At 33.8% G+C, this 23,190-nt stretch overlaps 2 protein-coding genes across 6 annotated transcripts; both read right to left on the bottom strand.

Annotated features, from left to right (window-relative positions):
• Window positions 1-826: 826 nt before the first annotated feature.
• Window positions 827-17,678, bottom strand: LOC125071275 (sarcalumenin). Of its 5 annotated transcripts, none has more exons than XM_047681440.1 (11): window positions 17,595-17,678; window positions 17,188-17,367; window positions 12,246-12,332; window positions 11,161-11,496; window positions 10,363-10,901; window positions 9,834-10,155; window positions 9,582-9,754; window positions 2,516-2,707; window positions 2,149-2,412; window positions 1,633-1,796; window positions 827-1,552 (listed from the first exon to the last, which is right to left on the bottom strand). In XM_047681440.1, the coding sequence occupies exons 2-11, from the start codon at window positions 17,267-17,269 to the stop codon at window positions 1,342-1,344; spliced, it is 2,370 nt and encodes a 789-aa protein (XP_047537396.1). In that variant the 5' UTR covers window positions 17,270-17,367; window positions 17,595-17,678; the 3' UTR covers window positions 827-1,341. The 5 variants fall into 5 exon arrangements, with proteins under 5 accessions (XP_047537396.1, XP_047537397.1, XP_047537399.1 ...); XM_047681441.1 differs by having other exon boundaries at window positions 17,188-17,342; window positions 17,595-17,676; XM_047681443.1 differs by having other exon boundaries at window positions 17,188-17,362; window positions 17,595-17,632.
• A 4,519-nt stretch (window positions 17,679-22,197) lies between these two features.
• Window positions 22,198-22,957, bottom strand: LOC125071373 (DNA-directed RNA polymerases I, II, and III subunit RPABC2). The gene is made up of 2 exons (XM_047681591.1): window positions 22,663-22,957; window positions 22,198-22,573 (listed from the first exon to the last, which is right to left on the bottom strand). Exons 1-2 carry the CDS (start codon window positions 22,871-22,873, stop codon window positions 22,386-22,388), a joined length of 399 nt encoding a protein of 132 aa, XP_047537547.1. The 5' UTR covers window positions 22,874-22,957; the 3' UTR covers window positions 22,198-22,385.
• Between the last annotated feature and the right edge of the window lie 233 nt (window positions 22,958-23,190).

The raw sequence follows: 23,190 nt of genomic DNA, 5'->3' as shown, positions 1-23,190 counted from the left end.
CCGCGAATGTCGTAGAACGAAGTCTACTCGCCACCTAATTTACTGATGTGAGAGCCTCATTGTAGCTTACTATCTAAAGTTTAACCAATAAATTCTGTTGTGTCATTAATGTCTATTGCTTCCTCAAGTAAAAATTAATTACTTGACAAATCTTACGTTTGGTGATGTGAACTCATATATATATTGTTATTTAGAAGTAGTTTATTGGGACTAAACCAATATTATATATCAGAATGATCATATTCCTCTCATCACGTAAAATTGACATCTTTTTACTATAAAAATTAACGAGGTAAATAAGCAAACTATACAATCTTACGTTTGTCTCCTAGACTTGGCAAGTCATTTATATATATGAGCAAGAGAAATAATCCAAGAATAGATCCCTGTGCTACCCCCACTTTTACGTAGACGTTATTTTGTTGGAGGTATTCCACGAATAAAACTTCTTTATACATGTTGGTAGGAACGTCTTTATACAAATCTTCTGTATAAAGACGTTCAAATACTCATACTATTGGAATGATAGCGCACCCACTAGATAGAAAACTGCCCATCAATCAAATTAGATTATGCTGTATTGATATATAGTTCTACCACATTACAAAAAGTCGGGACTATTATTAACGCTAGTAGTTGACGTGGTCTCCCGATGACTTTTAATTTTATATTGTATAGTCACGAATATAGTATACACACATGGGACAATTTGATTGACACCTCACCACCACCACGATGTCATATAGTTCTAAAGATAATAAAATGCTACCTATATTAGGAGTATACTAAGTTATAGTTAGTTCTCTGTAAATAAAACGACAATACATGTATTTTATTTTTTATTGTAGATATTCACATGGTGTCTCATTCTAACAAAGATATAATATTAAGGTTGAGACTGATTTATATTAAGTACTTAGTCCTAGTGCCCTAGGAATTGCAATAAATAAATAAATATAATTATAGTAACAACTTTTCACTAACAAACTTTAACATAATGACTAGATTAATTATTTTTTTTATTTGTATAAAAATGGTTAATGAGGAAATTGGAAGTGTCTTGCTTTTTCTACCTTCACTAAAAACGCAAAAAGAAAATCAACTTAAATTAGATAACATTCGAAACGACAGCATTCATGATTCACGTCAAATCGAAACAAGCGAGTATTTATGCAAAATAAATATACGATTAAACGAATGAATAGAAAATGCGTATTTTTTACTGAAATGTTACGACGCCCAATTAGTAAAAGAAATGCATAATGTGCCCAAAATAATCGTCTAATCCAATTCGCTAAAATAAAAAGCAGGTGTTATGTTACAATTGGTGGGTGCTGCGTCTCAACTCTTGGGCATTCCTTGAGGGGTGGCAGATTCTACCATCTTCTTGTACTTGCCCACCAACTCAGGCAAGTCGTAAGCGATAGCCACATCGAGCTGTGTGATAGGACAACCGCGGAAATAAGTACACGTTGCCGACAGTTGTTGGAACTCGTACAGTGGGTTCAACCGGAAGAAGTCCCGATAGGTTTCGGGATCAGGAAGGTCATACCTGAAATATAAGTAATATTTTAGTTAGATGTCAACCTGACCTGAAAAGATTTTGCTATCAATCATATATTTTATACAAACCTAGATATATTTGTAAGCGTGCTGAGTCCCTCATAGATGTGGTAGTTCTGAGGATTTTCAATAATAGCGTCCGAGATGAGTTTTCTATTTCCAAAAATTGTTTTGTGATTGTAGTAAGTTGTTAAATAGCAGTCGACCATCTTAGCGTGATTTCTAACTCGCACCTGAAAAAATTGACATTCATATCAATGCATTTTAAGAAATCAATAGAGTTTTCGAAGTATCGTTCGGATAATACTTTAATAAATTTAGGGCAGTATCAAATTTGACTATGAATAAGTAGAATGCTTCAGTATAAGTAAAAATAAATATATATTTCATAGAACCAGAACTTGCGCAACATTACGTAAGAAAGATTAAATAAAAAAAAAATATGCAGAACTAAACAAAAAAGTTTTTTCAAAAATGTTCCTATCACAAATAATAAATGACTTCTTCGTCCAAATAGACTTTATGGTCAATTGATACATAAATATTATTTCTATTGAAAAAATATATTATTGTTTTAAGACTTACTGCAAATCGCCTGGCACTGGCGATTTTATTCTCAATTCGTTTATCTATCGCATGACGTAGATCGCGCAGTAGCTCTCGCTCCTGTGCCAACAGTAGACGACTCGGTGCGCCCGCTTCGAACGGCAGTGACCACAACGACACGGTATACATGACTGGTGGTTGCGGTGAGCTCATAAGTGGTGATATGTTCCAAATCAATGCGCTTTGCACGCGCATTAGTTCCTCTGGTTTAACTATGTCCCCTTTATTCAATACGATGCGGGTCTATGGAATAGAAAAAAGTAGGAAAATAAGTTCTTGTATAAAGATTTTCTGATTATTTGTTAACGTAAATTGTGATATTTATTGTGTGTGATATTTTTCATACCTGAGATTCTCTGCCCTTAAGTTGATCAAGAATAGCTTCAGTCTCAGGACCGACATCAAGCTTTGAAGGATCGTAAACTAGGAAAATAATATCTGCGCGATCAATAAACCACTGACAAGCATCATTAAATGGAAACACGCGTGACACTTGTTTCCTCACTTCCAATATTCCAGGAATTTCTACAATATTGACCTAAAATTATAATACAAAAAAATAAATTCATAATGCTATTGAAACAATTGTTGCTATAGCTATTAATTATTGTAATTAAATATTAAAACATAACCAAAATTATAGCAGCAGATATCAGAATAATAAATCATTTAAAAGCATTGGAGCTTAGACAAGCATATAAAACTTTTATGCGTTCGGTCATCGTTCATCCGATAAGTTGAATTTTGATGTAGTTGCTGTTGGCACTTGTGAATTATTCATTTGGAATAGGCATTGCAAAACATGCAAGACATTGACTGGTTAAAAATTAAATATTAAAATATAACATATATAAACATTTATGAAGTAGTAAACATCACATATTTATTTCTGTTTACATTTTATAAATTTTATTGTAATTATATAGAACCTGTGATTTATTTAATTTATAGAAAGATATATGAAATCTCAAAATGATATTGTAAATGTTAAAAATATTAATTGTAGTCAAATGACTGACTGTTGAAGGTAGATTATAAAAATGGTTGTCATGTAAAAGTAAAATCAATCGATCTCTGAATTTTGCTCAGTAATCATCTAAAATACTGGTTTAGCAAAGTGTTTATAGAAAAAAGTGTTATAATTCTATTAATGTGAAAACGGTGTTATCGTGAGAATACGAAAATATAAGTATTGAAAGTATCGTGTGTTTGAATAAAACCTAACTGTGTTCGACGAGTGCTAACAAATCAGAAGTGGGATAAGGTGAGTAACAGATGACTACTTACTTGTCCTCGCCTAATTTGAATGAATAGTAATACAAGTAATTTGAGCATTCTGTGCGATGTTGTTACGTTTATTGTAAATTTTTATTTTATTTTTTTTTTCTCTTTTTATTGGTCTTTCTTTTCTTTTGTTATAATTCGCTTGATTATTGCGAAGTATTTCTATTATTGCCACCTTAATGCTATTAACCTAGTAAAAATAGTGTAAGTTTCAAGTACCCTCATATACAGCTTACGTTAATAATTTTAGTTTTGTCTGGTTCAAATGATGTGTCGCTATAATTCGATCTTCAGAAAATGGGAAACGACGATACTTCCAAGTCGACCTGGCAACGACGGTCACGTAGCCGAGTGCGGTCGACGCGAAGTCAAGTCAGCCAACGGCGCACCGAGCATCGGGCGCATGACAGCGAACATCGGAGTAGCCGTGGTCCTCGACCAGGCAGTAGCCGGTCGCGTAGCCGCGTTGGTAGCAGATCACCTGGCCGTGCCAACGGCCGTTCTCGCAGTCAGCGGGGAAGCAAATGTGAAGACCGCAGGGTGCGCAGCAGGAAAAGTCGACAGTCACGAAGTCGAACGAGCAGTCGGACCAGGTGCCAGCCAAGGCGACGAAGGCGAAGCAGTGGGTCGAATCCTGACGACTACGGTGAGGCGCCACGACGAAGGAGGCGTGCGTCTTCTTCTCGACAAAGGCGTACACCAGACAGGTCAGCTACTCAAAATATAACGTTAGATAGAAATGAAAATGTTACTTTGACTCAATTAGTGCAGGCTTTACAGCACATAGGCAATACAAATAATAACGACAGACTACCGACCCAAAATGCGCTCCCAGAATTTGACCCATCCCGTAAAGAACAAACTATAGATATGTGGTTGCACAAAGTAAACGAATGTGCAATCATTTATAACTGGACTGACAAACAGACTCTCCATTATGCACTACCTAAATTAAAAGGGTTAGCTCAAAAATGGTACGAAGGCCTTAGTACTGTAATGTTTAACTGGTCAGAATGGCAAATTAAATTAAAACTAGCTTTCCCTAGCGATGACAATTATGGACAACTGCTTACTACAATGCTTGCTAAACGTGCTAGGTTTAATGACTCCTTAGAGGAATACTACTACGATAAAATAGTTCTTTTAAATCGTTGCGGTATCGAGGGAAAAAGGGCAGTAGATTGTATAGTGTTTGGAATAGATGATCGCGGCGTAAGATTGGGTGCAGAGGCAGCTCGTTTCGAAACACCTGAACAGTTACTTCCCTTCCTCAAAAGTAGTAAGAATAATAATTTTAATAACGATAAAAGACGCGCTCGAAATATTGATACGAGGTTTGATAGAGATATAGTTCGCAAAGAAACTAAAGACCGCGTCGTGACGTGTTACAACTGTTCGCAAGAAGGTCATTATAAATCTCAATGCCCTAAACCAATAATTAAATGTAACAAATGCTTACGTTATGGTCATACTGCTGATAAATGTGAAAATCATAGGACTTCAGTAAATAACGTTAATAAAAGTCTCTCTAATTCCGTTATGCTAGTGACTGGTACAGACTCAGACTGTCAAAAGTACTATAAAAAAGCTATTATTAATGGTATCTCAAAAAAATGCTTCATTGATTTCGGTAGCTCCAAAACTTTAATAAGGTTATCGGATATGGAAAACTTGGGTGTTAATTGGCTAGTTGATGATTCGTTGCCACCCCTGATAGGATTTGGAAACTCTGTAGTTCAGCCGTTAGGAAAATGTTTAACAAATATTGAAATAGACGATGCTAGCGCTTTTGTAGAGTTGATCGTTGTACCCGACATTTTATTACCAGAGCCATTGCTTATAGGCAGAACTTTTACAGAACAACCACATATTAACATAGAAAAGGATAGCGTTTCGTTAAAGATTTTTACAAATGATGAATTTTCAACTGAACGAACGAAATTTAAATTAATTTGTACGTCGGATACAACAATTGACGACCTTACATTGGTTGAATTTACCACTGACCCTCCGTATTCTGGCGATGTTTATATTGAAGGCAGCAATAGGTTTAAGATTGGGCAAGAACATTATCTAGTACAAGGGTTATTTACCGTTAATAATGGTCGAGGTGTCTCTTTAATAAAAGGTATGGGGTCCAAACCGTTCGTAATAACGAAAGGTAGTTTAATAGCTAGGTGTAGTCGAGCTGAACCGTATGTTGCTAAAAATTCCCTTGATATTTGTCGAATAGATGTTCATAACTCCAAAAGCAAAATTATTGCCAGTGACGTATTGTCAGACGGAACACTAACTAGTGACGTCGTCGAATCCTTGTTGATTTTGCTAAATAAGTATAGGAGTTGCTTTGCTTTCTGTTTACAAGAATTAGGTAAAACCGATCTAGTAACCATGTCCATTAAATTAAAAGATGATGAACCAGTAGTGTACAGACCATATAGATTACCTTTGTGCGAAAGAAATCAAGTTCGAGAATTAGTCAAAGAATTGATAGATTGCGATATAGTGAGACCTTCAACTTCACCTTACGCTAGCCCCATTGTTGTAGTTAAAAAGAAAACTGGTGAGGTTAGGCTGTGCATTGACTATAGGGCCCTTAACAGAAAAACTTACAAAGAAAATTATCCCTTACCGCGAATTGATGATCAACTAGACTCATTGGCCGGCTACAACTATTATACGGTCCTTGACTTAGCTTCAGGCTATTACCAGATAGGAATTAAAGAGGAAGATCGTTACAAAACCTCATTCGTCACACCTGACGGACAGTTTGAATTTAATAGGATGCCGTTTGGCTTATCCAATGCCCCATCAAGTTTTATGCGTATGATTAACTTAGTCTTGTCTAATGCTAGAGATATTGCGTCAGCATATATGGACGATATAATTATACCCTCTGATACTATAGATGAAGGTTTACAGAAACTAGAAACTGTACTTAAATTATTAAAAGATGCGGGCTTAACTTTAAAATTAAGTAAATGTCATTTTTTCGGTAAGACAGTTGATTACTTAGGGTTTGAACTTAGTAAAGAGGGCATAAAACCAGGATCTAAAAAGGTTGAGGCAGTTAGAGATTTTCCTCAACCACATAATTTGCATACTGTTCGGCAGTTTATCGGATTATGTAGTTTCTTTAGGCGTTTTGTTAAAAACTTTTCTATTATAGCTAAACCTCTCACAAGTCTTTTAAAAAAAGATTCTCAATGGGAATGGGGACCCGATCAAAATTTGGCTTTTAATAGACTTAAACAGGAACTACTTCAAAAACCCATATTGATGCTTTATAACCCAACTGCTGATACCGAACTGCACACAGATGCCAGCAAATTAGGTATTGCTGGTATCCTAATGCAGCGCGATAATAATAATCTACTTAGACCCGTTGCCTACTATAGTCGCCAAACAAGTATTGACGAACAGCACATGACCGCTTACGAACTTGAGACGTTGGCCCTTATAGCTTCACTCCAAAAATTTCGCGTATATCTCATTGGTATAAGTTTTAAAGTAATTACTGACTGTAACTCCCTTCGGGCAACATTTCTAAAAAAAGATTTAATACCTCGCGTTGCTAGATGGTGGATAGCTATGCAAGAATTCGATTTTACTATTGAATACCGTCCGGGGTACAACATTAACACATGTAGACGCATTAAGTAGAAACCCACCACCTAATCAAAACACGGTTGACAATTCAGTACTAGTAATCTTGGATGACGATTGGCTTACTACCGTGCAACAAAATGATTCCGAAATACAACGTAAAATAGAAATTTTAAAAGATCCGGAATCCAATAATATAGTCGATGTTCGAAAAAATTATATTTTGCGTAATAATAAACTATTTCGTATTACTGATGAAGGTGATAGGTGGGTGGTTCCGAAAGGTGTACGTTGGCAAATATTAAAACAATGCCACGACGATATCGGACACTTTGCTTTTGATAAAACTCTCGCTAAAGTAAAAGAAACTTACTGGTTTAGTAAAATGCGGCGCTTTGTACGTAAATACGTCGATTCGTGTTTAGAATGTGCTTATGCAAAATCTTCTTCTAAAAGAAAACCCCCTCTAAACCCAATTCCAAAAATAGACTCCCCGTTTGCCATGCTGCACATAGATCACGTAGGGCCATTCGTGAAAAGCTCAAAGAGTAACACTCACTTGTTAGTTATTATAGATGCTTATACTAAATTTATAATACTCAAGGCAGTAAAAAGTACCAAAACATCAATAGTAATAGATAAATTGAAAGAATATTTTAGTACTTTTGGCGTACCAAAAAGGTTAGTGTCGGATCGTGGTTCTTCATTTACGAGCAAAAATTTCAAGGAATTTTTACGCAAGTTAAGTATTAGGCACATCCTAAATGCTGTAGCCACGCCAAGAGCAAACAGCCAAGTTGAAAGGTATAACCGCACCCTACTAGACGCCCTTACTGCCATGTGTATTGGTAAAGATGAAAAGAAATGGGATTTAAACGTTTATGATGTGCAGTGGGGATTAAATAATACCCATAATAAAAGTATAGGAACAACACCAGCACAAGCCCTATTTGGTACAACTTTAACTGGTTTAACAGAAAATAGAGTAAAGTCCTTTTTAGGCGACGATAATAATGTGAGTCTAACGAAATTAAGCGATATACGTGACAAAATTAACGAACATATTGAAAATTATCAACAAAAAACCAAAGAGAGATACGACAAAAACACATTAAAACCTAAAAACTTTAATGTAGGAGATTTAGTAAGCATTGAGAGAGAAGTACAGTCAATGGGACAAAGTCGTAAGCTAGTTCCAAAATTTCAAGGCCCTTATCGTATTGCATCAGTATTAGGTAATGACCGGTACCAGGTAGAAGATACCCCTATCACCCGTAAAGGTGGACGCAAATATAGTTCAGTCGTTGCCGTAGATAAAATGAAACCGTGGCTAAGTTTTAATAGATCCGATGATATTGAGTCAAATAGTGAGACAGACCCTGACGAAAATGACTGTGACTAAATGTTTCGTGTGTTGAAATGTTATTTGTCTTGTCTTGTGTGAATCATAATAATTATATCCTAACAGAATAATTAACTGTTGTATTATGAAGGCAGAATTGGCCATTTTTTATGTTGATTTATAAGTCATGCAGAAGCGGCCCTAATTAGAATAAAAATTGTTTACTGCAGAAGCGACCTGTTGCTATTTTTTATACATATAAATTTTTGTAAGTTGTGCAGAAGCGGCCTTAGTCATTATCAATAGTATTCAGTGCAGAAGCGGCCTGTTGCTATTTTTATAAATTTTTGAAAGTTGGGCAGAAGCGGCCCTAGTTATTATCAATAGTATTCAGTGCAGAAGCGGCCTGTTGCTATTTAAAAAGCTATTTATAGTTGGGCAGAAGCGGCCCTAATGATACATAATAGTATTCAGTGCAGAAGCGGCCTGTTGCTATTTAGTTGTAAGTTAGGTACCTGTAGGTATATTGGGCAGAAGCGGCCCGCTAATATTGTATAATAGGCAGATGCGTAATTAAATATTTTCATTAATTAATAATTGAAAAATGTATTGTTTGATTATAGTTGTATGCATGTAATGTATTATTATACTGTATGTAATGTGTTACCATAATTGTTTTGAAAAACACTAATTCTTGTATAGAATCATCAGTAGCTGCCCATATTACACGTGGGCGTGTAATATTAGTCGGATGGCCGAAATATAAACATTTATGAAGTAGTAAACATCACATATTTATTTCTGTTTACATTTTATAAATTTTATTGTAATTATATAGAACCTGTGATTTATTTAATTTATAGAAAGATATATGAAATCTCAAAATGATATTGTAAATGTTAAAAATATTAATTGTAGTCAAATGACTGACTGTTGAAGGTAGATTATAAAAATGGTTGTCATGTAAAAGTAAAATCAATCGATCTCTGAATTTTGCTCAGTAATCATCTAAAATACTGGTTTAGCAAAGTGTTTATAGAAAAAAGTGTTATAATTCTATTAATGTGAAAACGGTGTTATCGTGAGAATACGAAAATATAAGTATTGAAAGTATCGTGTGTTTGAATAAAACCTAACTGTGTTCGACGAGTGCTAACACATACTTAAATAATAATAATACCTTTTCTAATAATTTACTAGGGTACTTAAGACCCCTAAGACGTTCTTCTAAACCTTGACCAAATTTTTGTAGTCCTGAGAAGGTCCAATCAGCTGCAAGTTGAGTTCCATCAAGAACCGCTGGTTCTTTTCCATGCATTAAAATATTGAAGTAGGCTGGGGATGGTTCAGCACCTGATGAAAATAAATATTGTTGAATTATAAAATATTAGTAATAAAGCACTAATGGTCGCTATTAATTAACAAATTTTACCTGTTCTAAGAGACCACTCAGTGAATTCGATTCCTGTTAAATAGTTTAATATCGAAGATTTTCCACCACTCCAAGGTCCCATAAAAAGTACTAATGGCTTTGAAAATATTTCAGGATCACCAAAATGCCTGTTACTCAAATCTCTATACTTATAGAGACCCTCGAGAGGTTTGATAGCATTTTCGTAGAGTTTTTTTAAATCTCTAAGAACAATATCTGCTGATTTTTCTATAATCAATTCCGACTCGCTTGCTTCTTCGTCCAATCTTAATATTTGAATAATATGGTCACGAGATCTTAAATTTTCAGGAATTTCGCCAATCTAAAATGAACACAAAATTAATTAAAAACAAATTTAAATTATAAAAGAGGGATAGACCATCTTTAAATTTGAAACCAATTTTACTCTACATAGCTCATCATAGCTGTAGTAAAATTTTCAAATGCATCATAAATCCATGTTATGTTACCCAGGACACTCTTATTTTTTAGCAATAATGATGTTAAACAGTATGATAAGTTGACTCACAAGTAACAGGTCCTCTTCAGGTGCACGCTCTTCTTCAGCTTCATCTGAACTAGTCTCCTCAGACTTTTCATCTTCTCCTGCAGCTTGTTCAGCCTGCTCTTCTTCTGCAGATTCTTGACTGTCTTCTCCTGCTTTTTCTTCAGTCTCAACGCCTTCAACCGATTCATCTTTTTCGGCGGACTCCTCTTTATCTTCTCCTGACTTTTCTTCTTCTGTTTCTTCTTTTTCTTCCTGAGAGTCACTTACACCATCTTCTGTAGATTCAGCCTTTTCTTGAGATCTGTCATCATCTTCATCTGTTTTATTTTCTTCTTCACTTTCGCCTTCTTTGGCTTCGTCAGTTTCTTTAGAAGCATCTGTTGTTTCTTCCGATTTATCTTCATCTTCAGTTAATTTTTCTGCACTTGCGCTGTCATCTCCTTCTTCGGATTCTTTTCCCTCATCTTCTTTGCTATCAGTATCGGCATCTTCTGTTGAAGCTTCCTTTTCTTGTTCGCTTTCTTCCTTACTATCGACATCGTCTTCTACTTCGCCACTTTCTTTGAAAAAAAAAAAAGTTTTTCTATTTTGTATTTACTATTTAAGCATATATCTGATGCTTTTTTTATTAATACAATAACAATAATATTTATCATTAACTTATTACTCAACACTCATGAAATGATAAAATCTTTTATTAAAAAAGGAAGAGAGATTACATTTAAAAAATACGCTATATTATGTCTTATGGTCCTTAGTGTTAAAACTAAAAAAACTAGTTTTAAGTCCCTTTCTAAAACAATGGGTATTAAAATTTACCTTTTTCGATTTCTTGATCTTCAGCAGATGCTTGCTGTTTGCTATCTCCTTCTTCGTCTTCCTTGCTCTCAATTGATTGTTTTTCTACACTGTCTTCAGTTGTTTCTTCCTTAGAATCGCCATCAACGGGGCTTCCACTTTCATCGTCGTATGAGACTTGAGACATGTATGGTTCATCGGCAACTTCGACTGATGGAGTATCTTCTTCTGATTCTTTACTTTCTGCCTCTTCTTTGCTTTCTGCCTCTGCCGCTGTGCCTCCATCTTCTGTTGATGTATCTTCTTTCGTGTCGTCATCTATACTAACTTCACTGGATTCGTTTTTTTCCGTAGAATCTGAGAAAATAAAAATATCTAAAATGAGCAAATCAAATTAGGTCTATTAAGTATTTTAGAAATTAATGTAAATGTCCCTTATTTAGTTTGTATATAATTTATTACGGGTAAACTTTTTACTTTTCACTCTGCCAAATCACAAAGTTCCGGGATAAAACAAATGAAGAATTTTCTAGTTTTCCACCCTTATTCTGCCATTTCTCAGAGTTTAAATAGAGATTCAGCTAAAAGTATAGATGAATGTATCGTGTTACATACACATGCAAAAAAAATCTGATTTGATAACCTCATTCTCGAAGTAAGTTAAAATATTATATCATAATTGTGAGATAATATTATAGTATTTCTATGTTTTTGTATATTTCATGCCACATGCTGCCTTAAATAGCTCTAGATATGTAAATAATATCTTATAAATATATATTATTTCAAGACAAACTACCGATGACGGTAAAATTCAATACGGTTAAAATAGAATCTGGATCTATAAAAGTAACTTAGTAAATTCGAGGTTATCTACTAATAGAAAACTGGGAAAACTTTTAATTAGATGTCTTTGAAAGCATGATGTCATAGCAGTTTCCGTTATATAATGACGCTCACGTTTCCAAACATTTATAAAATACATAGTGTGCTCTAAATTTATTTATTTCTCTCGATTTTTAGCGCAAGCGTCTATCTGCAGAATTTGTAGCTTGTATTACCTTTAAAATCATCATTCTGATTACTTATAATATCATTAGATTTACCTGGTTCTACGTCTCCCGATTCGAGTTCTTTAAGTGCTTTTTCAATATATGGACGGCACTGTGATTCTGAAGGAATGTCGTCATCGGCTGAAACAATAAACAAATACGTCTCATTTCTTGATCAACCGACTCACCATAGATCTGAAGAAAAAATTAATACAAATTTATCATTGAAAATAAAAAAAAAAATTATGAATATATAAAACTATTACAAAGTGAAAAATACAATCCTAATAAATATAGTTTAGATAAGGAATTTATTTTACTATATATGTATATATATATTGTTTAAGTTGTGGTTTTCATGAGAAAAATCTCTAGACATTTGCATGCAATAACGGAAATACAAAGTGAACGTAGATAAAAAACAATATCTTCGTCAATTTTAATAAAAAAATTAATGTATGATATATCTTCAATATAACTAATTTGATACATGTACTCAGAATGAATTTATTATTTGCAGGAGTAAAAAAAACAATACGAAATTCTGATAAATTTATGCCAATGACACATCTTTAAGAGAATACGGAAAATTTCGTACATTGTCCTCCGGATTAAATCGGCTTCTATGGTCATTGCCAACGGAGAATAAGATTATATGAGAATAATAATAAGTTATACAGGAATACTGTATGAACAATAAAAGGTTGTCTGAGAAAATATTGATGTTATTTGAACAAAGGACTTTGGCATCTTCGTCCGTACAATCTAACCAGAACAATTAAGCAGTTATTTAAATATAAATAAATTATTGGGTTACATAAATAAACTGTGTGTTCGCTAATGGGTCAAATAATTAGCAGTAATAACGGTTTGTATGGAAGTTCTGTTGCAGTCAGTAGTAGGCACTTAACATTTTATTAAGTGCCTAGTAAATTTCAAAGAAGAAATTAAATACATTCAACTTAACTGTACCAGTGCCACTAAAATAAAACCGTTGGAACCAAATAACCAAGTGAAATTAAATTTATCTACAAAATTTTGTTAGGAAATCGCCGCAAACGAAATTAACGAATATTATATATCAAATATACTGTATAATGTTGAATATTGTAATTATTTACAATGATTACTTAAGAAGTGCACTAACGAGTAAAAATATTTTTCAACCATTCTTATAACTGCAGTAAAACGGCATTGTTCTTAACATATTTACCTATAGATTACAATGGTTTGCGGATCATGAAGTCCAGAGCTGAAACTGCGGTTAAGTTAAAGTTATTGAATTTTTCCCAGAATCCGAAGTTAGGTATTAAGTGACATTGTACCCCCGTGCATCGGAAAACACGTAAAGCCTTGGGCGCCTTCGCCAAATCTCGCTCCGGTAGTACAAAATTCTCGTCGCGCACTCGATTTGCTTACACTCTCGAACAGTATCATGGCCGCTTTGCCGAAATTAGTTTATGAGACTTTTTGTATTTCGCACACTTAAACTTCAAATGGTTTAATTATAATACACACTTTTAAACTGTAAAAGTATCTCTTTTGTTAATTTGCTATCTTTTGGATTATTTGATAAAATATTACTCACTAGACCTCACTTATATCCGCTTCACACATATAGTGCTAAGGCTAAACGTAGATTATAATTTACGTATATTGTAAATTACGTATAATATATATATATATATATAGATATTATTATCTCGTTGTTTTTTTTTTTAAAACTCGGATAAAACCTACGCATATAAACTACTGTTAATAATTTAAAAATATTGGAATTAAGTGCCTGACCTCGATGATGTTTGCCGGTTGTGCAAATTAAAAGAAACAAGGAAATTTGAAACGTAGCTTACAACACAAGCATAACTGATAACATATTTTTTTGTATTTAGCTTACGTGCCATTCAATCATGCAGACCTAATTTTAGAGTTTGAATTATTATTAGATTTACGGAATTATCAAAACTATTTTTCTCATTAATTTAATTGAAGTTAATTATTTGTTGAAAAGCTGCTTAATACATTTTCAGTTAAAGTTAATTAAAATAATAAAATAGTTTTTCTTAGTACATATTTTCTGTAAATTCGTTTTTAACCAAGAATCAACCCATCGTAAATCCAGCCAGTAAATCGGTTTATGAAAAGACTGGCATTATATTTTTCAGTCCAATAATGTAAATCAAAAACAACATTTGGCCAAGCATACTTCCCTACGGTACTCCAATTAAATTTGAATACAGCTTTTTTTTTATACAGTCCGGGTCATATGACTCAAGTTCACCTGATGGTAAGTGGAAGTAGAGTTCTAACGCGAAAACGACCAGTACCGTCAGCAAGAATTAATTGCACTAGTCGCCCACGTCATGCCGGCCCGCAGGATGCCTTTTCACGCCTCATTTGAAGGCACCCAGGTTATAAGAGTGTATAAATACATTATTTTAGTAATAAAAAACAATATTATAGATCTCTGACGAATTTAAAATGAATCTAACTCTACCTTAGGTATATACCATAAAATACATAATCAAAAATTAAAGTACTATGGAAATGGTGTGGTAACGCAAGACTTCAAGGTCATGCTTGCATTAATCTTATTTTATTTTAAAATTTGCCTCATATGAACTTGGTTACATATGATTTTACCAGCATATAATCTTAGGTTACTTCTTATCTAATAAATAATCTAATTAAGAAACAAGTACACTTTTATCACAGGCTCAAATAATTTTAAACTTGACACAATAATAACCAAATTCTTACTAGATTTTGTAATCAGTATAGTTTTATATTATAGAAAATTTAGGACTACATAATATAGAGTTTCGGAATTTAGAAACTATTTACTTTTCTCTAACGAAGAATTAGGTTAGGTATAAGAGAACAATATAGGAATTAAGTATGATTAGTTTTTAAATTTTTTTCCTTATTACATCTTTATGTCGTATAAAATTGAAACATGTGGATGATGAGTAATAACGCAATAAAAAACTAAACGATATGACGCGAGTGCTACTGGAATTGATTACTCTGAAACTGATTTATATATCGCCTAAACTTTAGGAATTGCGGTTCAACAGGGAACGCAGCCATGATATGTATAGTAGTTCTTTCTAATTTTTATCTGTACACATTTAGTAAGCTTGTCGTGGAAAAAATTAAGTATTTCGCCTGTCAATTGTATAAAAATAATTGATTTGTAATTTGCACACAAACCTGTAAGTGTTCATACATATGTTACGTAAGTTTTTAATATATTATAGGTACATATAATAGCGGTTGAATAAAATTCTCAAGGAAAGAATTTGGTAATTACTATTACCGAATATATAAATTTATAAATCTGTAGCGACCTGGTAGCACAATTCGTAAATAAAAATATCTTGTTGAACAGACGGAATAATAAATAGTCGAGTCTCAATCGACGCTCAAATCTGGCATTGTCGTTGAACATTGTTCTTGGATTGTAGCCATTAAATATCTATAGTTATGATAACTTTTTAATCTTGGAATTGTATCTAATAGTTTTTTCTACATAACATAAAAGTTACTTTACTATAGTGAAATCTATAAAATGTTAGATTTTAAGACAGTATCCATCTAGCAATTCCAAGGTAATAAAATTCCTAACACATTCAAATGGTTGTTATATGAATGTTCATTAGTAAAATATATTTAAGAACGTTATACTCATGAGTCATTCCTATTGAAACAAAAGAAAATTGCACTAAACAAACAAAATACGTATTGTAAGAAATAAGTTTAACATTGAAATCAATATGACTTTCAGTCTTAAGGTTAATCTAAGACTTTTTTAAAAACAAATTACTTCTAATTAAAGAATTTATTATATTAAATGAATACTGTCAGATAAAATATGTAGAGTTCTAAAACTTTGCTTATTGTGGTAGGTTAAGATATTTTCATTCGACCATTAGGTAAACAATACTTAAATATGTATATTGTATTTGAAAGACTTGTTTATAAAAGTCCTTGTAAGTAGTTATACATATATACACCATAGATAACAAATTTATAAAGAATGGAGTTATATGATCGTACAGGATGGAGAGGAAGTAGAAATTTATTTGGATAAAAGCCGACGTTACGGGCAAATAAACATCAGTCTCAACGCCTAGGTCGAACGGACTATTTTAGATTTACGATATACTTAATGCTTTCTTCTTGCAAACTGTTTGACCTAAATGATTACATTGCAACATTCCGGGCTTAATCTATCTGTAAGACTTGTCATTGACTTAGCAAACTAAATTTAAAATGTCTAAATTCGTGAGCCGGGTGTCGCCTACAATATAAAGACGCTATTCATGAATGAAGCAACAATTTTACATAATGTTAGTACGTGTACTTATTGATTCAATTATTTTAATCTAAATAAACTTGGCCGATGCTTTCAAACAAATCCTATTAATAAAGCGTCATTACATGCATATTGTTATGTGGTCCTTCGAGCCGGAAGTTGACATAATTGAATTTACTACACACTTAGGTATTTTCTTTAAATTGTATGTTACATCACAATATTAAAGGAAATTATGGGTATCTTTAATCCTATGAAATGTTTGAGCATGGAAAATTATATATAAAATAATAGAAAATTTAGGACAGCTGTTATATAAAATTATGAAGTGACCTATTTCTGAGTCTAACTTTTATAATGTCGTCATGATCCTATCGTTTTTCACAAGATGGCGACGCGCATAACGACAATCCCTGTATTTCTATTTGTGTAGCTATGTCGTGTAGTACGCCTGGCGCGTCTGCGCTCACCAAGCTCTGAATAAATATGATGATTGATAATTAGATCAATGTAACCTTGTATCTTTTATTTACTGTTAAGGTTATAGCCAAAAATAGAGCACAAACGCGCTTTTTACATAATTTCAGCGCAAGCTACAACGAAAATAGCAACGATGTAGTGACGCAGAGCGTGTGCAGCTCCCACTCGCTACGCCACCCGGCTTCGTCCTCAACTCACCTCTCGCCGCGAGCGCGAGCGCCGACACGGCAAACAACATGCACAACATAAACCTCCATAACTTCAATCTCTTGGTCCACATTTTGTAAGGTTCCAGCCCGCTACACCGGGCTAACAGTCATTTGCACTCACACTCGCGCACCCGATCGGTCGATCTATGGACGCGAATCACAAGCTACACTGAACGCAAATATTTCACTACCACCGACCAACGCGAAATGCATTCCCAGAGGAATGCACCTCGCGTTGAGCGTAACTATTTAATTGCGGTTGATGTAGCGATCCGTTAAATATCATGATTAAAGAATTTTTAAAACTATTGCAAATTTAAATTAATGATCGTTACAATTAACCGCAATGTAAATGGTTATGGCTTCTGGTACCACGGTTAGGAACGTCGGACGTACTCTATTTCCGGAGACAGCACAGCATCGCTGGTCGAAGGGGTACTGGCGTGAGCAGAACGGTGGCGCTCCCCGCGCACATCTTGAGCTTTCAAATTCAGCGCACAGCGCGTGCCAAACGCAGGTGACGCGCCGCACGCATTACGCGCCCGCGCATCCAGCTTTACGATGATCATCGTATGTGCTACAAACTTTTAGGTTACCATTAAATTTACAGTCCATAATATAATAATGACCGTTACTATAATTAAAAATATTATTTTGTTACGTGTAGTGCAACGTTAGAATGTCACCATTATTTGGAGCGCAAACCAAATTGACATGTTTAGTTTGCCTCCAACACGTAACAACATCAACAAGTTGTTCGTATAGTGATATTGCTTTTCTGACCAAATATTTAGTGTATTAGTAAATATTACAAATACGCCATCTACTTGATATAAATCCTTAAATAAATCAAATACTTATGTAACAATATTCTGATTCGTAAAACATATTAAGACCACAATTTTCTCAACATTTTCTCTTTTAGTGTCTTTGGTTATACTGGCTCAATCACCCAAACCGAAAACAACAACACTAAATTGCTGTTTGGCGTTTACCCAGATGGGCTTGCACATAAACAAACACACCCTCTAAAATTACCCCTTTCGCCCTGAAATCTGATGTTCGAGCCTACAGTAAAACCGCTTGTTATTTGACTCCCATCGTCTAAGCAATTAAAATTATGGTACTGGATTAGACATAATATATGCATGTCGTGTTTACTAGACGAATCGGGTTAACGATCTCGGGCGGCTATTTAAGGGAGCGACAAAATTGTATCTAATAATTAAAAATTAAAAAATGATTTATCTATCATAATGGATACAAATTTTTTAGATAATATTTGAGAAATTCTCATAACAAGTCCGACCGAAATTTGTAGACTATCAATATCATTACATCGTTACTGGGCCATCGGTCGTTCAATAAATTATATTAATTAATTTTCACTGATTTGATACGGGGTTAATATCCAGAATCTATCCGCAGCCGTATAAACGATACCAAAACAGATTGAGCAATAATAAAGATATATCTAACGGATAGAGCGGGTCTCATCTATTTAGACATAGCACCTTATTGGTTCCTTCCGAAAAATTTGCAACTAAATTATAACTTAGGTACTTACAAAAAAAGGTTTTAATTGAATCATATTCAAAGGTGAGTTACTAATTATTATAACTTTATCAATTTGTTTGATTACTTGTATGATTTTTAATAATTATGTATTTAATCGTATATTTATTTATTATTATATTAGTGAAGTATTAGATAATCATGAATGATTAAGTTAGACGCAAGATCGACAAAGACATATAACAACCATCAGAGTACAATATCAGTTGGCACGAGCAATAGCCACCCGCTCAGATATTTCAAGCTGCCATTCTTAAAATTACTTTGATCGCCCTCATGCATTTAAGTGCACTACGACATACTCCTTATTACCATGTCATTAGTATAACCAAGCTATTTACAGATGTAAAACTGCTTGCCAAATCGATGATCATTCGAGGTATCTATATATTGTTTATATATTTATTTAATTTAAATATTACACAATAGTCATCAAAAGACATGCGTGTAAACAAATAAAATTTGCACTTTTCTACACTAAAGAGCGCTAAGTTTTAAATGCTTTCACTTTATAGGTACATATTACACGTGGTGGTAGGTTTTTTCGGTGCAAGCCTGTCTGGGTAGGTATCACCCACTCATCAGAAAACTACAGGTACAAGAGACACAACATCTTATAGTTTCTAAGCTCAATGGTGTATTGGGGATGTAAGGAATGTTTAATATTTTTTGCAGCGCCATTGTTTCTAGACGGTGGTGAACACTTACCATCAAGTGGCCCATTTGTTCGTCCTATATTATTTAAAAAAAAAATATTTTAACTAAAAGCCGGTAGTGCTGACGGGAGCTTATCTATTATTGTATATATATATATATATATAACGATTATTAATGTTAACTATAATTTTCTAAGTATAAATAAATTCTGAAAAAAGTGACCACAACTTGTTTAGCAACCATATAGAAATATATTATTCAAATAGTGAAAATATTGAGAATAATAAATTAGTGCTGATATAACAAATGAAGTAAGTCCTGGTAAACAAAAATGAAATGAAATTTCAAAAAAAACGTCACCAGTATGCTTTAAACCACAATCATGTTTATTGTATTGAATTCCATTGGATGCATATACTATGGGGCATGATTTGGCACAGTTCAGGAGAATCCTAAAACTCTAGGAGGGTTGGCAATATGTTTTTGGCACGAAGTTATTTAGCTTAATTAAATTATCGCTTTGTTAGATATTTAAGAATCTTTTAAAACAATTTTTTAAAGAATAGACTTAACTAATTACGCCTTCAATCAATGACAATGGATGGAATGAAATGAGGAGTGAAGACAACATCAGTGAGTTAGAATCGAATCTACTCTACTCCTCTAATCTTTGTGCAGCTGAAAGCAGCCAAAAGGCTTGTTGGTTCTTTTGTTTACTCCAAAAGTTAAACAATTTATTTGCAGTATCAACTCTGCGTTGGGAACTCCTTCAACCCCATTTCACCGTCAAACGTCTATCAGTGACTCGTTGGTCAGCTCGTGTAGACGCATTCAAAACTTTACGCGAACCCTGAAAAGAAACCCATAAAGCGCTAGTCATCATCGAAAATAACACCCAATAGAAGAGAATCGTTATATGCGAAGCAAGAGGTATTCATAGCTGTTTTTGGCGATGTTTACTAGATGTTAATGCGACCTTCTGCGACATAACGTTTTCGCAGAAGGAGCGCATTTCTGACCAGCACGCCTCGCTACCGAGCATTGCGTTGATGACGCTCGGCAGCGAGAGGTCTCCGCCCAAAGACGCCACCAGGGAATGCCTCTGGGGCCCCCACGCAGCACACTCAGTCAGGGTGTGGTACGCCGTGTCCACTGACGCGCCACACTGATGGTAACTTTATTACCAACCTGACGAATCTAAGCATGTCAGAAGTCGAAGATAAGGCTAAGGCAATACAAATGATTTATTCTACTGTCTTAAAAGACAATTTTACAGAAGAACGTGTTCATTTTCGTTCTCAGTGCGGCATAAATAATGAGAAGCGAAAAAGTGCAGTCAGTTTATTGAAATCGTTATGAACCGAAGGTCTTCAAACCATTTATCCAAACGTGGATATTGCTCTTCGTATGTATGTTTGTACACCCTTTAATAACTGTGCAGGAGAAAAGATCGTTTTCATATTTGCGCAGAATTAAAAACTATGTATTTACGCACAACAATGACGGAGCAGAGGTTACACGATCTTGCTTTGCTTAACATAGGAGCTGATTTTTTAAGCAAATTTGATTGCGAAGATTTAATTAATGATTTTGCAGTGCAGACGAGTTTTGTAACACATTTTAAAACATTTATTTTATTAAAACAACCCTAAAACTATTTTAAATATTTTATTTAAATGTGCAATCATCCCTGAAATCTTGGAAAATATTATAAAATAGCTTTATAAGCTATCTTACAGTTAAACAATTTTAAGTACAGTACAAAGTAAATTCATGAATTATTGTTTTTTTTTACGTGGTGGCAAACGAGCAGGAGGAGCTCACCTGATGGAAAGTGATTACCACCGCCCATGGACATCTGCAACACCGGGGGGCTTTCAAATGCGTTGTCGGCCTTTAAGGAAAGAGTACGCTCTTTTCTTGAAGGTTGCCAAGTCGTATCGATTCGGAAAAACCACCGGTGAAAGCTGGTTTCACAGAGTGGTTGTGCGAGGCAAATCGGAAAGGGCTTGTTCGTTGATATTTCGAGCCGCTCTGCGTTGGCTACGGCCTGGCATGACATGACATTGCCTAGAGCGGCTAAGACTGCAAATCCATCACTGTTCGCTAGACAATACCAACCTCTATGTCCCTACGTTTTAAAGCTGTAATATCATCGAAAATTTTCATTTAAATTACATGCTGTAAAGGGCCATATTGATCTATATCAAATGCACAATGTATTTAAGGTACTTAATTAATTGGATAAGGATTAATGCTGTATTGCTTTTACCATCACGGACTTTTTTGAAGACCTTTTTAAGATGTACAATACTGTAGTACATTATTTTGATCTATCTCATAGGGTTCAGCCAGTGTTTGCAATGTAAGTGGGCAAGCGAAAGTAGTTATTATGTTAAACAACTTGAACAAATTTAACATGTACATAACATTTTAAAAGTTAACCCATATATTTCTGTCAGAAAACAATCCCGTGAGCATATATATATATATATAAGTTAGGCAGTCTTCTATAGAGCAACTGGAATTTCAATATTTTCATTTTAACTGTAAAAAAGGTATGTTATTTTGGTAATTAATTTTTTTATTATGTACAAAGTAGAATTATATTTTGTTTATGTGAGGCTTTTGAGAACCAAAACCAACGAGAGTTTAACATAATGTTACAGTTTTTTGAATGTTGTTATATCAAAAGTCCTTATTTTTATTCAAATGTCTTTATTCCTAGATTAGAAAAATAAAACTTACTCTTTAATCTTATTCATAATTTTACATTTTCATATATTGAACATTTACATTTGAGGTTTTTAAAAGTAAATACTAAATTTAAATGTTACAGTGTGGTTCGAGATTAACATCACAATCCAATTATAGCATTTAATTATAATAGAAATTTACATCATATTAGATGTACTTCAGCTTAGCATAAATAACCGTTATTTTATGGATTTAAATCTAATGGTCAATAATAATTAATTCATCTATACTCCAATCTTCATAAGAATGGTCTGGGAGATATCTGCGAATGATGATAGGAATTTTACGTTGCTTCAGTTCTTTCATAGCAATCTGAAGTGGGTCAGTCTCTCCCTCCAATTCAACCATGACAGGTGCGCACATTGCTATTTGCAAGGCTCTAGTCCCTAAAAATAAATAATGCATAGTGATTATAGAGGTTATAATTATAAAAAAAAGTTGAATGAAAATCAGCTAAACTATAATGCTAGTTTACCTAGAACCCTAGCTCTTTCGTATTTAGTCATGTATCGTGTGGTTATTCTCTTTGATTTCTCTACTCCACCGCCGGCTTGTCCTGGGGCTAAACATTGCACGTTGTAACCATCCTCCTCTTGTTCCTCTACTTCTTCAATATTATTATCTTCCTCCGCAATGTCGTCATAATCAGCTCCCGCATCCTCACCATCATACTCCTCATCAGCCATTTTTCAATCTTATATTATTATTTAATCTATAGTTAAACGAAAAATAACTACAAGCAACAAGGCAACAACAGCACAACTACAAATTACAAGTGTCAAGTGTCAATTTCAAATTTAAATTACATTGTAGAGAATTCAAAACGTCAATGTCAACGATCAAAAAAAGATCATAACTATATATGACAACCAGGTTTAAATACTATTTAAATAATTTTTCTTTAATTTTAAATTAAATTACAGTTTTAAAACAATTTAATGAAGTTAATGTAATGATTGTCCAATGCGAAATATATTAGCCATAAAAATGAACGCAACCTAAT

Source organism: Vanessa atalanta, chromosome 19 (assembly GCF_905147765.1).
Source record: "Vanessa atalanta chromosome 19, ilVanAtal1.2, whole genome shotgun sequence".
NCBI lineage: Eukaryota > Metazoa > Arthropoda > Insecta > Lepidoptera > Nymphalidae > Vanessa > Vanessa atalanta.
This window is presented reverse-complemented; position numbering and strand designations above follow the sequence as displayed.

Excerpts from the sequence above, each read along its gene's own strand:
- LOC125071275 (XM_047681440.1), bottom strand. The coding sequence starts at position 17,269 with ATGTGGACCAAGAGATTGAAGTTATGGAGGTTTATGTTGTGCATGTTG. Across the intron at positions 12,333-17,187 it reads GCTCGCGCTCGCGGCGAGAG|CCGATGACGACATTCCTTCA; the intron begins GTGAGTTGAGGA and ends TTATTGTTTCAG. Across the intron at positions 2,413-2,515 it reads TTAAGGGCAGAGAATCTCAG|ACCCGCATCGTATTGAATAA; the intron begins GTATGAAAAATA and ends TCTATTCCATAG.
- LOC125071373 (XM_047681591.1), bottom strand. The coding sequence starts at position 22,873 with ATGGCTGATGAGGAGTATGATGGTGAGGATGCGGGAGCTGATTATGAC. Across the intron at positions 22,574-22,662 it reads CGAAAGAGCTAGGGTTCTAG|GGACTAGAGCCTTGCAAATA; the intron begins GTAAACTAGCAT and ends ATTTATTTTTAG.